This window comes from Drosophila simulans, chromosome 3R, assembly GCF_016746395.2.
Source record: "Drosophila simulans strain w501 chromosome 3R, Prin_Dsim_3.1, whole genome shotgun sequence".
In the NCBI taxonomy this organism is placed as follows: Eukaryota; Metazoa; Arthropoda; class Insecta; order Diptera; family Drosophilidae; genus Drosophila; species Drosophila simulans.
Window position 1 is genome coordinate 7,175,717 of NC_052523.2, and position 18,530 is coordinate 7,194,246.

At 44.4% G+C, this 18,530-nt stretch overlaps 1 protein-coding gene across 3 annotated transcripts in view; it reads left to right on the top strand.

Annotated features, from left to right (window-relative positions):
- The window catches only part of LOC6727495, a 42,713-nt gene extending 24,226 nt beyond the window's left edge, over nucleotides 1-18,487 (top strand). Inside the window, exons 2-8 of one of the 3 annotated variants that reach the window (XM_016176428.3) lie at nucleotides 2,784-2,905; nucleotides 12,854-13,052; nucleotides 13,112-13,197; nucleotides 13,274-13,526; nucleotides 13,587-15,382; nucleotides 15,661-15,709; nucleotides 15,938-16,076. In XM_016176428.3, coding sequence (XP_016034083.1) covers nucleotides 2,784-2,905; nucleotides 12,854-13,052; nucleotides 13,112-13,197; nucleotides 13,274-13,526; nucleotides 13,587-15,382; nucleotides 15,661-15,682 — 2,478 coding nt within the window. In that variant the 3' untranslated portion in view covers nucleotides 15,683-15,709; nucleotides 15,938-16,076. Of the gene's footprint in view, nucleotides 1-2,783; nucleotides 2,906-12,853; nucleotides 13,053-13,111; nucleotides 13,198-13,270; nucleotides 13,527-13,586; nucleotides 15,383-15,660; nucleotides 15,710-15,937 lie in introns of all 3 variants that reach the window. The other 2 variants (XM_016176426.3, XM_016176427.3) reach the window with 2 other exon arrangements.
- Nucleotides 18,488-18,530: the final 43 nt, after the last annotated feature.

The window sequence follows — 18,530 nt, forward strand, 5'->3', positions numbered from 1 at the left end:
ACTTTCCCACACACGACGACGACGACGACGACCCAGATCAATGGAGGCGTCTTTCACTGGAACACCTTCGTTTTCGGATTTCGCCCGTAATTGATTATTTTGGAAGCCCATCGATGCTGGGCTATGATGTATGAGTATGTTTGTGTTCCGTGGGTAATTCTTTTCTCACGTCATTGCTGGCCTAAACGCTTTTCAATAAGAAACCGACCAACCAAATGGACGGTCTTTGAAGCTGGCCGCCGAGCAAAAGATCAATCCACACACAGCTCAGCTCACATATGTATTTATGGTGGATGTGGAGTGAGTTCTCTTTTAGCACAGTTGCGGAGACTGGCTTCTTCGGACTTAGGAACACGGACGTGAGACTTTTTGGTCCACTGCACCAGCCGGAGGAGAGGCGGCTCATTCGCTTTGTCTGCGGCACGAACGGTTCGAACATTTTTGGTTAAATACACCACGTAGTTTGTGGAAACTGCACTGCCGCTTTTCATCTGCAGCGCTCATTAAGCGCTTCGAAAGCATTCTAAAATGCATTTAATGGTTTAATTGTCACGGCAAACACTCAATGGACTGGGGAGTGGCTCCTTTGATGGCCTGTCGCTCGGGATGACGGGCTGTGTGACAGAATGTCTGTAAGGTACACGGGCGCGTTTTATGCAAATCAATTTGGCAAAAAACGGACGTAAAGCCATCAACTTTATTGGTCACGCACAAATAATTAGGCAATTAAAGCAAGACATACAGTGGGACTTCGCTAGGTGGGAAACTTTCAGTGAACAAGATTACAAAGAAATAGAAAAATACATGGAAGTCGTCCCCTATATCATGAATAATAGTATGAATATTATTTAAACAAATTGCAAAAGCTTCTTCTTCTCTGGTTTAGTTGATAAAACCAAAATTGATTTTCCCACAAAATTAGTCTTGCCAGTAAAATCGATATATGATGAACAGCAGCGATTTAAAAGAGAACTGCCTTACTCAAATTCATTTTTTCGAGTCCATCCGGCTGGGTGTGTCAGCATTATGAGGCGATTTTATTGCGGAAAGCATATATATGTAGGTATAAATATAAGGTATAAGTATATTGAAAGCTTTTTGAGTGGCAGATAAGCAAATGAGCGAATGACATGAGGAGCTAGCCGAAAATAAAGTGACACCAAGCGGAAATCGAATTCTGAGCCGAGTTAAGAATCTTGGCAACCACCTCTTTTCCTCTCCCCGCCCTGCATTTGATTTTGATTGCCACATTCTGCTGCCAAACAAACAACTCATGACTGCAGACCGCCGTGAATTGGACTTTGCCCGCTGGGCGTAAGCGAATATCTTGTAGCAAATGGCAGCAGAAACTTCATAAATTTGTTAACACCGACGCAATGGCAGCGAGCAGCTAGCAGATAGAGAATGGAGGCCAGCTCACAGTCGAAATGAGCTAAAAGCGCAACAGGACAATAAAGAACGACTTGGGAATGACTTGGTTACGACTTGGTTGTTTGTACGCCAGAAAAAAAGGTACTGCAGTAATGGTAGCCTGGTAGTTGTCGGCGTCGTGTGTGTCACCCACGCACACGTGTTCCCTTGCTCCAAGTGTGCCCCGTATCCTATCTATCTATCCAGCCATCCAGCCATCCATCCATCCGGCCTGTATCAGCTTACTCACCTATGTAGATTCCGCTCGAGCGGATTGCAAGGGACAAGGAAACTTAATTTGCTGCCATTAGCAAAGAGCCAAGAAATTCGCGCTCAAGGTATAGAAGTGTGTGGAAGTGGCACAGCCTGCTGTTTGTTTTCACTGCTTATTTGCCCTGCTCGCTGTTGGCATAAAAATAGAATAGAATACTTAAATTCCAGAAGAGTTGAACACTAGTTGCCCATTGTCCACATAAAAACGTGTGTACGTGTGTGTGTGTGTGCTTTGGCAGCGACTTGTGAATAATGTTGTCTGGCGCCAAGTGGCAATGTTGTCAGACGCCCAACGACGAGCTCGAAACTGAGAAAAAGTCGCTCTTAAATCAAAAGTATTATCCCCTAATAAAGATACTAATGTGCTTTGTTACTAGGTTTCAAGTTTAGATGGCGACAGTTCTAGGTTTAATATATTTTAACCTTTTTACACTTTGTCTAGAATATTGTTAGCTGACTTAAACGATGTCTAGCCTGGGTTTAATTAGCTAACTCAATTAAGTGACTTAATTTCTGTAACTTTTGGGGCTACAATAGTTGTAAAACCCCATTTTTGTTTCGAGTGTAGAAAAGATGTACAGAAATAGCACCTACGCTGGTATCTTCCGGCCAAGCCAAATGACATTTAACCCCTTTGGTGGGCGTATGTACCTCGTACCAACCCAACCCAACTGGAAAAGGCAAATTCAATTAACAATTTTAATTGTGATTGCAGACGACCGTCAAGTTGCATTGGACCAAAAATTGCGAGCGCAGATAGATAGACGGGTTTATTGATTTTCCATTTGGTCTGCACAAATCCGTGAAAACCACTTTGCTTGTTGTCTCACTTGTTTCGATGCAATTATCCACCAGCTCTCGAACTATTTGCCTTGCACTCGCCAACAACTTTCCACGCGAACTTGACCCTGGAAATCGAACATGTGTTGTACCTGGTTCAGTTTAGTTTAGTCGTGTCCTCACATTTTGCACTTGAATTTTTTGTCTGACAGGCAGAACGATTTATGGATCTGCTTGCTATATGTATATGCTACATATATATATTTTCATGTTTCTGATTTTGGCAATGTTTATACTGATTACTGATTCCCATTTTGCAGGTCACACATCGTACAACCGGCCAGGTGATGGTGCTCAAGATGAATCAGTTGCGGGCCAATCGACCGAATATGCTGCGGGAGGTGCAGCTGCTGAATAAACTCTCGCATGCGAATATATTGAGGTGAGTCTATAATATTATATGGTCTATAATATCAAGTTTGTGGTCCAGCTTATCATCTAAAAATACCCATTCTAATCGCGAGCAAGCCAAAGCATCTTATGGGTCAATGCCAAGCTCGATGGTCTGACTCATTCGCTGATTTTAATTGCAAACTTGACTGCGTTACTTTACTTATTTATGTATGAATGCTACTTGTTGTTGTCCATTCTGGTTGATAATATGCATTTACACACATATTTACATACATATGTTTACTACTCCCCCCCTTAGCTTTTGATGATCATGTGGCTCGATTGTGTTTACGCATTCAGTTCGCACCTCGACGCGAATTGACCATTCATTTAAATGGATTACGTAAACAATTTAATGGGTTCATCGCGCGGGGTCTTTATTTTGAATTCTACGCAAATAATGCCCATGTTCTTCTCGGTCGGTTTCAATTCAGTTTTTGGCATATTTTACACTCAATTTCAGTACTTTTAGGGGCTGCTGCTGCTGGCATCATCAAAATAATACTGACCTATGCTAAAATGGAAATGATCATATATGTTTGTATGTAGTATATGGTGGGCATGATTCACTTTCAGCCTGTCGTCGTAACTCTTGACATCTGTGCTTTTGGGGCTGCTCACTCCACTGACATTATGGATATTATTTTTACACATACAAATATATTTATAGCAACATGAGTGCTTTCAATTTAATGCTGTGCAAATATTTACTGTTTACCGCAATGAGATTGGCCTGTTTGTTTATATTTTGCGACTGGCCATTTGTTTTTTTGGCTTTTGAAAGAGTTTCAGTTGAAGTTCAGAGCAGCGGCGGGTTCAAGACCAAAATCGCACAAAATTTTCATTTCCGATGCCCGCGCAAAGGTCAAGTTCAGGCTGCAGCAGCGACTCTCTGTGTAATTACCTTGGCAGTGACCAGGTGTGTTGGGTTGGTTTGGGTTGGGTTGGGGCTGCTAAGCGTTTGGGTCACAGAAAAAACTGCTGATGTAATTGGCTGGCTGAGTGGCAGAGTCTGAAACAATATGGCAAAGGCTCATGACATTGTTGTCTGTCGGGCCTGACTAGATTTAATTGCCAAGCTGCGTAGCGCTTACTCACATCGCTGGCGTTTGTTTTATGTTTTTTTGTTATTGTTTCTGTTTTTTCGAATATATTTCTACTATTTTTTCAGTTTGTTTCATCCTCACGTGACTGCACGCAACAATGAGTGTGTCTGTCTGATGGCAGCGACTTCAATTGTATGCAATTCTCAGGGACTTTTTGCTGCTGCTGCTGTTGCCGTTTTCTATTTTAGCCATTTTTTCCGCAAAATGCCAGACCAGACAGACCAATCCATTTTGCACCGCCCATCTTTTCCTGCTCGCCTCCATGAATATGCAATTTCTGGCTTAGACCTTTTTCTCTTTCTCTGTGTGTTTGAATCCGCCCTTTCATTTACCACGTTAACACCCCGAAAGTGGCAAGAGACATGTCTTCTATATTAGTTGGCATTCTTCAAACTTTAACCTCGTATAATCCGAAAGATTAAGGCAACGCCATTTGATCTGACCCCACTCGAGGTTTTCCAGGAGTTAGTAGTAGTAGAACCCAACTGATTTTATGACATCTGTCATTAGCGATTGTTTTCTGACACAGAGCTGAGTGAGATACGTGAGGCGAATTGCAGTCGGGGCATTAAATGCAACGGATTCTGTTGATTAAATGCCCTGGCTGGCCAACTTATTTCGCTGTGTGCTCGTTGAGAGATGGATTTGGGTCAGCGGAACATAGCCAGTCTAAAGCGACTCCGCCAGCAGCTGCCAACTTTTCTTTATTCGTCGGCACTAAATGAAAATTTCTGAAAAGTCTGGAATGCAGCTGTGGCGCCATCGGTCGACTGGATAGTGAAATTAAAATTCAGGCGCACGCATTTAATTCTTTGTTTTATGGATCCCCTGCAGCAAAGCTATTTATATATTTACACTGGGGCCAATTAATGCGACACTGCGAGAACAAGTAGTTGCAATCAAGAACAATATGTTGGAATTAACAGAATTTAAATATTTTCATTTTTCAAACTTTATTTTACCCCTTTCACCAGAAATTTGCATACTTCATAACATTAGATCTCCAGGAAATGGGCATAACTTATGTAATGACCCTTCAAATAGGATGTTTATTTGCTTTATAGACCCTAATATCAATCAATTGTAATATGTAATTTCATGTATATTTAACAGCCTTTTTATTTGCTCAGTGTATGCGTGTAGGTACTAGTACTAGTACCTCTGCCTGTTCCGCGCGATTGAATCCCGCTCATATCCGCGATCCTCGATCCGCGTTTGTGATTTTATCAGTGACGTGGATCGCTAAACACTCCGCTCCCAGGTCGTCCAAATGATCAACTGACTGACCGGGCTGACTGACTGGCAGTTAGTAGTCAGTTAGTTAGTTAGTTAGTTAGGCGCTGCTCTTGTTGGCGGGCGCGTTTAATGATGCCTAACGATCGCGGCTGTCGGCTAACTGTCAAATTTTAACAGCTACACCGCTGGGCGTCCATGCGGGCCGCCTCCCATGGCGGCCTTCCACGATCCGATCCGATCCGATGCGATCCATTCCGATCCGGCTAATGAAGCCTATTGATTGGCAGCCAGAACTAGCTGTACCGTTGCATCCTCCGACTATCAGTGTAATGCCGATGCAGTCGAGCGGCAATAGAACTAATCTTTTGGGTAATTGAAACCGCCTTTCTAGCCGGCAGCCATGTAGTACTACAGCAATGACTCGCATAGTATGCACACCCACGCCCGAATCGCTGACTTATTGGCCACAAAACTGAAACTGAAACTGAAACTCTCACAACACACTCGACTGAGGATAGTTAGTTGAGTGGTTGCCGTTGGCGGCGTGAATTTTTTATGGGCTTATCACGCGCCCGCCGTAATGCGGAATGTCGCACAATGAGAACAGCCAGCGAGTCGGGCAATTGCGAATGGCATTCCCTGCCCCGCCTCTCTATTGGCCCACTGGAGCACCAACGGCACCCACCCACCCACATGGCTTGTAACTGTCGCCGCTCCCAGGCTGCCACCAACTTGACAGATAGTCTGCTCCATGCTCTGCTACCCAGCAGCAACACTAATGCACTGCGAAAATTTGGCTAATTGTGGTAGTAGTATTTGTTTCTAGGGGCTGGTCTCCAAAATTATAAAAAATTCAAATGGGCATTCAAAAAAGAATTAGAAAATGTAATTAAGCAGATATGTTACTTTACATCGATAGCATGCATCAATCTCTACGCATTACTATTTCATAAATTAAATACACACTTAAACTTTATATATTTTTCTTATTAAGCAATAATATATTATTGATATCATTGATATCACCTTTGTTTAATACTATTTACTACGTAACTCTTGATGATGCACTGCAGCATACCCAACGTTTGACTCACAAATCCCATTGCAAGTTGACTTACATTATTGAGTGGATTTCTGTGAATGTAAACGTAGCGATGACGCCGATGGCGCCGGGTTCCCTTTTTTTATAGTATATACATTTATATATCAACTGGTGAAACAACAACTGTGTACTCCACTTGTAACAACCGAGCAGGGGAATGGTAAACAAGCTGCCGCTTTGGCTTACAGCCATTTAAACGCTCATTTAACGCGACTTAGCCCGCGCAAAGACATGTGACAGTTCTTGGCCCGGCAAACAATGGTGGAAATTCCGCTGGAGCTGCTGTTTCAGCTTTTGCTTTGGCGGCGGCACTTGATCTTTGCGCCTGGCTGCGATGCTAAGCAGGTGATAAGTTGTGGGCAAATGTTGACAAATTGTTGGCATGCGAATGCAAATGCGCGCGGGTTAATGACTTAAGGTGCTAACCCAGCATATTGGACCACTGAGCTCTCAGCCCTCCCTTCCGCACGAGTTGCAGTTCAGCTTTGACCCCGATCTAAAGCAACTTGGGCAATCAGTCCGCTCAGCTATTGATATAAACCCGGCGTTGGCGTTGCAAGAGGTGGCCACTAAGGTCAGATTGCACTTAATTAAATGACTCGATAGCCAGTCGGTCGGATTGAGCTACCACCACTCATCTTGCGATGAGTCGAAACGCGGCGTCACTTGAAGGTCGTCTGTGGTGGCGGGATGCCTGCATATAGGTAGTATACAATGGTATAGTATAGTATGGTATGGCATAGTATAGATGCGATGATGTGTTTGCCACAAGCCTCCATTTTTCGAGGGGCCACTGCACATTGTTGTCTCTCGGCCATTATTTGTCTTGGCTTGATTTGTGTGTCGCCGAGCGTTGGCGGCTCATTTCTGTCCCCTTTTATGAAACGCGAAGCAAAATGAAATGCTTGCCAATAAACTGAGATGGCTGGCCTTGAATTGAATGGGCGCCCCCATTGGCGGCGGTGGCACATTGTCGGGCTAATGAAAAGATTGCCGAGAACGGGCAAAAAAAATTGTTGACAATTTAATGAGAATTTTATTGTGCAAGATGGGTTAAATTGGCCATTCATGCAGCGCGCCAGCAGTTTGAGTGAATTCCGAAATCGGTGCATATATAATTAAGTTCTATATGTGCATAGTATAATGGGGAATTTAGTGTCTGGCCAAATTGAGTCCTTAATTTCTGGCCGCCGGGCAGTTTGTACAGTTACCAGACTCTTCAGACTTTGACAAGTTGCAGCAGCAACACCTGCTGCAGCAGCAACATTAGCTGCAACATCGAGCAACACGAGGCCGAAAGAGAGCGTGTCATGTGATTGCGGCCATATAAACATTTCTTTTTATTGCTTAATGGATACCCTGGACGGCGGGACTGCCAGACTGGTTGACTACTTGCAGCGCACTTTTATCAGCGCAGCTTTTCATGTTTGCTCGTCGATTGGGGTTTGTCAATTGTCGATCGATGGCCCGTAATTGATGCTGCTCTGCTGCCTCCGTGTTTTGCCGTGTGGCACGGATCGTTGCCACCATTGCAGGCAGTGCAAGAAAGCTAATTTCTGATTGATGATCAACATGGCCTGGTAAACTGTCGCGCGCAATTTCATTAGGCAGCTTGTTTTGCAGACGCCCGTGATGATCAGTTTGTTCGATTCGGATTCGATCGTCAATTGCATTGACGTCAATGTATCTGTATCTGCAGCATTTGCATCACGGATTTTCCGCCTATTTATGGAGCGTCGAGTATGTAGGTGTGGTCTAAATTTAAACCGATAATGTAAACACTGAATTATGCATTCCATAGAGCCAGCAATTATCAATGGATCATCCACTTTGGGGGGCAGGGAGTGGGTTTTTGGCCTTTTTGGCAATGCCAAGCACAACTAAACTCACTGACCCAAAACTGGGGTATGCATATTGCTGTTATTTTTATTTATTTTGGTAATGCTTTATGTCTGAGCCACAATGATATATGTATATGTATAGTACACAAGACAATGCGACGCAATTGCAAGTCATTGAACCCACGGCATTATTATTATTATTACATTGTGTTGTTGTCGCCGCTGTAAGTGCTAACACATGTAAAAGTATAAAAAGAAGAGCAGCAGGATTGATGTACCCGAAAAAATGAGCAAGAGCATGAGTAATATGTATCGCACAATAACCAGCGGGTTTTTTTCGGCAACAGATGCAGATACAGATACAAATACAGATTGCAATTTAATGAGAGCCTGCCTTGCATTCCATTTTGTTTTCTTCTTTTTTTTTGCTCAACTTGCGTGCTGCCGATGCCGTGTTGTAACAAGTTTCTTGACAGCCATTATTCACTACTGTGCATCCGCTGGATTTTTAGTTAGTTTATCTCCCAGCGATAAATCGTCTCATATTTGTCTGCATAAATCGCACTTGTGTAATTGTCAACTTCCGCATGAAAAAATGAGCTAAACAAAATAGAGCCGTAAAATGGTAAATAAACGTGTCAGGCAGGCACAATGTCCCATAAAACATTCATCTTTGGCCCGGCTGACTGCCAACATTCACTTCCAATTTGCGTTTGCGTTTGGCCATTGTCTTTTGTCTCTGGCCTGCGTTTTTCGTATGCACGAAATTATGTCATCAACTTTCAATCAATTTCAATACACTTCAATCAATTTTGCACAACAAAAAGCGAGCATTAGATATTCAGATTTATGCAACACACCGCGATATATGAGCTTTCTTTTTGGGCTTGCACCAGCTTCCACTAGATTGAAAATCGGTCAGCAGTGAAAACAAGAAGAGGAAGTTGTGGCAGCCACTGTTGGATGTTGGATGTTGCTGCTGCTGCTGCTGCAGCTGCAATCTGCATAATTTTCGCATCACGTTTTGCATATTTTTCTAATTGAAAACCAAATTCAATCATTTCATTTCGCAATGCTGCTGCTGCTGCTGTTGTTACTACCCGACAGCAGCAAATGCCGAATGGTAATTGCAGTTGGCAGCGTTTAGGACCATTTATAACGCCCATTGCCACGCCCCCGGCGGCGGCTGCTGCTCCAGTGCCACCGTCTCTCATTTGGAAGTTGGGCATTGGGCCTGGTCTTGGGTTATTTGCTGTTTGCCTAAAAGCGAATTTTGTTTACTTTGTGTCAACCTTTTAACCCCGCGATCGTGCCGCTGCTGCTGTTGTTGCTGCTGCTGCTGCTGCAGTTGCAATGTCTGTTGCTGCCACTGATGTTGTGGTAATAATTTTCAATTAAGCGCAAAATGCTTCAATGCTCCAATTCGATTTGCCAACATAAAATGCTTCGGCGGCGACGGCGGCGGCTATTGCAACACATGGGTGAAAGAATTCCAGCGGGATTTTTCATTTTATTAGTCTATCTAATAACCAAGCTGGCTGGCCAGCGGCAGTTAGCGGATTTAGTTGGACTACCACGACGACTCCGTCTGTGAAAAGTCTGGGAAAGCAATTGGCGCAGTCTTGGGAGAGAAACGTGCAAACGTGTCAATTTATGGTTTTCATTGCAACTTGCAAGAGAAATGCCGGCTGACGATTTGCCGACTGTTGAACGTACAGCGTTTCCCGGGAAAACAGTGTGATGCTCGTAACAAATATTGTAACACCTAGCCAAGCAGCACATTTCAATTTAACACCACATCACAGGGTAAAAACTGTGGAAAACTGGCGAAAATGCTGGCGAGACCAAAAAAAAAAAGAACAAATTGAAAATGAAAAACTAAATGCTGCCAGAACAATGATTCTTCGGCAGTTCCAGAGGCTTATAACCGCTTGAGTAGGTTTCGCTTCCTGCTCCCGGCATCCTCAGCTGCAGTTTCTCAAGTGGGCCCCTCGACGTGTATTCATTTCCTGCTAGAGAATGGAATGGAATGGAGACACCTTCGCCTTTGGGACCTCCTCCTCCTCATCTTTTGGCCAGCTACTGACTGCTTTGCATTTGCTGCTTGATGTCGACGAACCCGCCTCAAAATGTCTGGCGACGCCCACTGCAAATGGCTCTGCCTTCGCCCCTTTTGATAATTAATTAATCTTTTCGCGTTCCAAAAATAACATTGCACCCAAGCTGATGAATGCGTTATAAATTAACTGCCCAATTAACAAAGTACTTTGCGTGCAATCAAACGTTGTTGTTGGTAGCCACTCTCATTTGAAATCCGAAACCAGTTTCTGTGCTTTTCAATTAAATCCTTTCCGTCAACAGATCTCTTCTTCAAAACCACGTTGAGTTGAGAACGGCTTAGAGCGCACATTAAAGGTGTTAACTGCAGGCAAATCCTCTTAATGTAAGCCGCTAATGGGCAGGAAAAGGGCATGCGGTGGGTGTGGGGTACACTCACTCGGGGCGCTAATCGTGTATCACGCAGGGAAATAAATTGAATTAGAACCGTAAATCCCGGCGATGGTCATGCAAATGGAAGTGCGGCCTGCTGCACCCACGGTCACGAGTCGTGGGAAGAGGGTGAGGGGGGCAGAGGTGTGTCTCTCCTGCTGGAAAGAGGATGTGCGGCAGACAAAAACCCTCGGGCCTTGGAGCCCCTGCCTTCGCCGTCAACACCTGGGATCAGCGAGTTTGTCTCGCCTTTGTGATAACTTCATTTCAGATCCGCGCCGGGCCGAGCCCTTGGGCTGTCTGAAGGGCTGACATGTGTCTGCCACACACTGGCGTGGCATCTATCAAGAAAATATAAAAAGGGTCATGCCCTCTTGGCCAAGACATTTTCATTTTTTATGCAGCGTAATAGCGCATTGTAATACAGTCGATCCCTTGTAGATCGAATTTTCTGAGAACCAACTAATTGAGTTACAAAAGCCATCCCTTTTGTACAAAAACCACTCAATCGATTCCATACAAATTTTGAAATCAAAAATATTTATTTAAATCATGATTGGTTTTAAATAGCCAGATACTACTCCGTATATAACAAGCAGGTAATTTTATACGGTCTCCACTGTACTGTTCCCACCTGAACTCCAGGACCATGTTTAAGTGCCGGAAAGCCAGTGACCTGACTGATTTCAATTAAGCTTCCCCGCAGACCGCTGATGATTCTATCGTGCTGCTGTGATTCCCAATGCCAGTCGGCAAGCGATGCAACTGGTGGTCTAGGCCAACCCCTTTGCAACTCGTATGTTAATGCGTTGAGACCCCTCGGTTGTTAAAACGGCGTCGGGGTGGCCATAACATTTGATTGCCAGTGCCCTGACGTCACGCGTCCAGTCGCACCCTGGAGACCCTGTTGTCGTATCCTTATTGACAGCCTGACGGAAAGGTGTCCGTTCTGCGGTGGATGGGGTGACAGGTTGCGTGTTCCAAGCAATTATTTCCAACCCACACACCGTTTGCTAAATTTATTAGGGATTTACGCTGCTCTGCGGTTGAACTAATTAAATAAATATTTACTATGAGCGCAAAATTAATGGCCCAATCGAGCACATAAACGTAAGTCAAACTTTTCAAACGCCACTTGAGTTTGTGCCGGGCAGTGTGGCGATTATATTATATAGGCGATAGAGCTGCTTATCTGGCACACGACGCAGAGTTTGGAACCATTTGGCCAACTCTTTTGGGCCATGGCTATAACCTGGGGCTGGCCAAAAAGAAACATGTGCGCAGATAAAGACTGCACGTCCGATTAGACCATTTGACAGAAGACGGAATGGAAGTGAACCCTTATCGATATGGCATTTGTACGTACGTACGGAACACCTGCACGGGACTTCAGTCACATGCGCTAATCGTCTGGAAATATTAGGTATAGATTCTACAAGAACATCTCAGCATGATTTAACCAAAGGTGTTTTATATAACTACCCTGATTATAAGGGTATCCATAGTATGATGATGCAAGCTGACATGGTTTCATAGTTCCGCTAAAGTTCATTGTCACCTTGAAGCATCACCACGTCAGCCCTGTCTGGCAGCGGTTCACCTTTTTTACCTGGCTGCACAAAGTTTTGAGGAAGGAGTGGAGTTAGCAGAAGGTAGACGCATGCGTTGCCATTTTCTTAATAAGCTTACAGTTCCGGTTGCCGAGCCTGGTGACCTCAGATTGTGCTGCCACCAGGAGTGAGTCGGTGGCTGGCGGCTGGTGAGCGAGCTCCTTAGGCTTAGGAGTCATTGACATTGTCTGAGCAGGAAGCGGAGATGAGTGCTTAGGAAGTGGTTTCTTTGTTCTTTAAATCCTAGGGGATTCCATTCCATCCCGACTCCCACTCCCAAGGGAAAACTTTCTCTTTTTATTGCGTGCTCCTGCCGCATCGGGGGATTCGAATTACAATTTCATTTTGCATCGAATCAAGGCTGAAACAATGCCAACAACCAGTGGGGGGTGGCCGATTGCATGTCGACCAGCGATAAGAAATCTGGGGTCCGCGGAGTTGCAGTGCCCGTCAAGTTGTGTGATTGAAAGTGAAACTTATTCGGGCCGCACCGAATAGTTGCACTGCAGTGGCAAACTTTAACTAACAGTGTTCCTTCCTCTCTCGCTTCAGCTTCATGGGCGTTTGCGTGCAGGAGGGCCAACTGCACGCCCTGACCGAGTACATCAACGGCGGCTCCCTGGAGCAGCTGCTGGCCAACAAGGAGGTGGTGCTCAGCGCCACGCAGAAGATAAGACTGGCGCTGGGTATAGCGCGCGGCATGTCCTACGTTCACGACGCGGGCATCTTTCACAGGGATCTGACGAGCAAGGTGAGCGCTAACTGCAAGGAGCACCAATAATTAGTTTACTAATCCGATTCTTCATTCAGAATGTACTTATTCGCAATCTGGCCAACGATCAGTACGAAGCTGTAGTGGGTGACTTTGGTCTAGCCGCAAAGATACCAGTCAAATCGTAAGTATATCCTGGTCTAAATATAACATTCTTGTAATATAATTAAACGAATCCAAAATGGGCTTGCTTGCAGCAGAAAATCACGCCTTGAGACAGTCGGCTCACCGTATTGGGTCAGTCCGGAGTGCCTGAAGGGCCAGTGGTACGACCAGACAAGCGATGTCTTCTCCTTTGGCATCATTCAGTGCGAGATCATAGCCCGCATCGAAGCGGACCCGGATATGATGCCGCGCACGGCGTCGTTTGGACTGGACTACCTGGCATTTGTAGAATTGTGTCCGATGGATACTCCTCCTGTGTTTTTACGCCTGGCCTTCTACTGCTGTCTGGTGAGTTTTGGAATCATAGTCATTGTAAGAATGTGTTGTAACCCTTCCAATTACTTACAGTACGATGCCAAGAGCCGACCCACGTTCCACGATGCCACCAAAAAGTTGACTTTGCTGCTGGAGAAATACGAGCACGAGTCGTCGGCCGGAGCAAGTCCACTCAGTTCCCTGGAGTTGATCAACTGTTCACCAGGAGGCAGCGATTCGGAGAACGTAACGTTGACTCCCCGAGCATCAGTACCCACGGTGGCCACTATTTGTACTGCTCCTGCTGGCACTTTAACACCGCGCCATTTACAGGAAGTGGACGAGGATGGCTTCCGATTTCCAAGTAAAAAGTCTGCATCGGCTGCGCTTCCGGGCACGCCAAATGGATCTGCTGGAAGCAGTGGCTTTGATGATCATATACTGAAGTCTAGAGTGCGACGGGCTACTCAGAAATTGGAGGCCGAGATCTTGTTGCACCGGCGCTCGCTAAGCGAGAACATCATTCACTTCCCCATGCACACGTCGCCAAGTGACAAGGCGCGGTGTCATCAGATGCAACGACAGCGCTCCTCCACACACTCCCCAACGCCCCCAAGGCAGCTTTCCTCGGTTCAGTTGCCCGCCACGTCTATTCCAGATCCCCCACCGCTTCCCAAGCCCGTTCCGGCGGTACTCACGCTGCGCAAAGTGGGCGAAACGATGTGTCTAAAGGATCCACAGTACAAGCCGACATCTGAAAAGGATCACAACGGCTCTAAACCGAATCCGTTTGAAGCGCTGGCGCAACTGCGTGGTGTCAAGAAAATCCTGGACGCCAATCCAAAGACCTATGCAGCAGGTGTGGGAGATCTATTCAGCTCATGCTTCGAGATGCTAGCGCCGTTCTTCAAAGAACTGGCCGCAATGCAGAGCAAAGCGGTGGCTCAGGGTGGAGGAACTAGTACGGATGAAACAGCAACGGGAAAACTTAATGACAAGGCATCGGCAGCAACGCCCAGTGAACCAAAGAGCCTGCCTGTGTCCCCGCATATGACGCGCAAATACAGCGCCATCGAGCTTCGACTTCCTCAGCGAATCAGCAATGCAGCTCCCCCAGCAGTTACCAGTGCTCCACCACCACCAATAGCATTGCCAGCCGATGAGGATGACTGCGATGACTGCAATTCCGAAGGTGAAGATCCCGATGGCGGTGGCAACTGTGCAGATGCGGAATCGAGCAGCGATGACAGCGCCGTGCGTCCGTCCACTGTGCCAACGGCTCGAAAATACCGCGCGAATTCCTTGTATACGCATCCGCTTTTTCGCGGCTCCAATGGCACCAGCATGAAAAGTACCAGTACTGGTGAATTCGAGAGTCCAACTCTACTGAAGGCCAGCGCATCTACAATCACGTTGACTGCGTCAGTGGGTGTGTCCAATTCGTGTGAGGATCTGACTGAAAGCGCCAAGAAATCAAAAGAGCAAGCGAGTAGCGGTGCAACAGCCGCTGCGCAGGCTTTGCCCACTCCCATGTCTGGCTGCTCAACCAGGTTGGTGGAGACCCCGGTGTCCGTTTCATCCTGCACTGATCTTGAGCTCGACGAACTGAAAAACACCTGCGATCTGAACGAATTGAAGAACTCGTGTGAGCAGCTTCCCTTGAAGACGAACCTAACGAGGCGGGACTCCATAGAAAGTGGCTTCTTCTCGTGCTTTAACGAAGAGTCCGATGCGGCGATAACCAACAACAGTTTCGGACGGCAGCTGAACGGGATTGGATCGTTGGGGTTTGGTTGCGGCGGCGGGGGCAACAGTAGCAACTGCTGCTATGAGAAATTGAAGACGCAGCTTATGCTCGATGCATGCGTCAGCGCAGATAGTGAAATCAAGTGAGTACATTAGATATTTGTTAACTTGCCTCCTAAAATCGTACCGTATTAGAAAAAGACTTTCGAGTAAATCTCTTAATTGTATAGATTTCAATTTAACTGAATTGTAATTACTATATTGTATCTTAAATGGCTTAGAAACTTTTATTGTATTTATCAGAAGACTAGATTTTTATAATGGATGTATTAGATGTTAGCTAAATGATCTGTGAATATAGGTATACAAACTTAAATTTGAAAAATGTTGCATATATGATAATTATTTCGGCATACCCCAGGTTAAACACAGCCACGGTATAAATATCGAGCACCTAACGCACAAGCAACGTAAGTGACTTATTCAGCTAAAGCATAAAAATCACAATCATAAGTCACTTTTTTCTTGATCGTGCTATTTGTGTAACACCATCTTATTAGTCGATGTTCATCACAAAGACATTAAGCATTTTAAAAGCTATTCGAATGTTGTTTGTCTGATGTTTTTGGTACATTAAGTAGGGCCTGCTGTATTTGTGTTCTTGCCAACCAGTCACTGATTATATTTTTATCTTTTAGCGATAAACTGGCGAGTTTGTGTCGCTGCTGCTACTACGCCACCTCGACATCGAATGCCGCCGTAACTGCAGCCGCTGCTGCGGCCCAGCAACAACAGCAGAGCCACTTGCTCAACGATACGTCCTCGACATCCTCGTCGGTACTGCTGATCGACAATGATCCCGCTGTGATCGGTGGAAATACCTCATCATCCACAGCGTTGGACTCGATGGATGACTTGGACGCGGACATTGTAGCATCGCGGCGCACACACCAGCGACGATACACTTGCCACCATGCGTTGCTCAGCGGGAACGGCAGCGAATCCCAAATGGCGGCTACGGCGAGTCTAATCAATCGACTGGCTCTAGACTCGGAGATTCATACTCTGCTCCAGCGCAGTCCTTTTGCAACGAATCAACTATTGTACTGTAAGAACCGCACCTCGTCCATCTACACGGATAGCTCCGATGATATAAGTAGCTTGGCCGGCTCTGACTCCCTGCTCTGGGACGACCGCTCCTTCACGGCACTGCCCAGCACGAGATCGGCACAGATCGCCAAGATAGTGGAGTATTTCGAGCGGAAGCGACAGGACTCCTCACCGCCTTCGGTGCACCATCGCAATGGGAACGGGACGGTAGCAGCTGCTGTGGCTGCCTCTGCCCTGGGTTCCAACTACCTTTCCTACGAGTCGCGTCGCTATTCGGACTTCAAGCGGCACCTGAACGCGGATGGCCTGTGCTTCGATCTGGACAAGAAGCCGGCGCAGCAAAGGATGATGGTATGCGAAGGTGCGGTCAAGTCGAAGCTTCCCATATTCGACAAAAAGAAGCAACAGCAAGGCGGCTAGCTGGGGGGACCTTGTGATGAAAACCCAGACCTGATTCATATTTAATAACTTATTTGTTCGATTCTTTGAGATTTTTATCCCCATACACGATTCCTTTATACCTGGCAGTACCACTTGATAAAAATACAAAAAATAATCGCAAATAATTTTGCCCACAAAAGTTGGTTAGTTTACGATGCCTAAAAGTTTAATTTGTAAGTAAATAGTTTATTTCCTTATTGTCGAGTGTATAGAGCGCAATTGTAAGTAAGCCAAAATGTTCTACTAAAAATTATGCACGCTCTTACAATAAGAGAACCCATTTCGTTTGTATAAGTTGAAAAATTATATATAATTACCATTAATAAGCATATACATAAACATAATCATACGTCGTACTGGTTCCTAGTCCTTCAAATTTACTTCGCTACATATATTATGCTAAATTAGCGAGTATTCTAAAAACCAATCATGGAAAGTATTTATTCTTAATAATTATATCTGTCGCTGGTAAACTCCTATGAAATGGCATAGCTGTTCTTTATGAATACATTTACATATAATTTTAAGTTTATCGCGCTATTTATTTGATTTTGTCTAAACTCTGTATAAAAATATTATGTTTAAAATACAATACAAATATACACACATTTATACATAAAATGGCATATTGCAATATATACATTTTACCTGTATCGATTAATTACCGCATAAGGTCCAATTTAAATAATTACGTAGACTTGAGGTTTTAAGACTTGAAGCCCCCTTTCCCTCGAAAATTGTACAGATGATCCCGGATCGATTCGAGAAGCAAGAACACTTATCATTGGCCAATCCCGTTCGGCTTAAACACGACTTATGACTTTAGTTTTAGATTCTTACGTTACAAATATGTGGGTATCTGCATTACAAATAAATACATAAGTATACATTACACCCAGCAGATCAATTTCATATATTGGCTGGTAAATTCAGATTTTATAAAGAGTATTATGGGACATGATATTTTGTTTTATTTCTTTCTGTGTGTCCTTTACAATCGAACTTACATATATATGGTAAATGAAATTTGGCTGCAATTACACTTCAATTAAAACATATATTGCAAGAGCAAGGCGAAGACTGAGCCATCATTTTTCAATTGGCTAGTAATTTCCATTATACTGATGATAGGAAAATATATCCGTAAATTGAATATATTATCAAGAATTCTTTAGGAAATAATGGCTCCAACTGAAGCATCTTACTTTACCAACTTAGACACTGTTGAACAGAAAATTAAATAATTAATTAACATAAGTGCGACTTCCGTGGCAGTTGTAGATAAAGTACGATATGTGTACATATAAAGAAGATTGTTAAGAAATTTAAGTCGTCCATTTGATCATAACACATCAACCTCATTGCATCGTCTTGTTAATGGGTTCTAAGTAAAGCCAAAACATTAGAAAATCATGAATTTAAAATTCATTTCCGGTTGCCAATCAATCATTTTAATGCACTTTACCGACCGACTTGGGTCGATGACGAATAAGTATTATATATATATATATATTATTATCAACATTGAAATCGCAGTCCATCCCAGACACAAACGAAATTAATTTCGACTTTTAACAGATGTTAAAAACACGTAAATTTAAAATTGAAGAACGAAAACATGTCAGGCAAAGAAATAATTTTGTAAAACTGTAAACCGAATTAATGTACTCGTATAATAAAGATACTGATATAGTAAATCCACCGATTCTATAATTTATCAATATTGGATAACGTTAACCA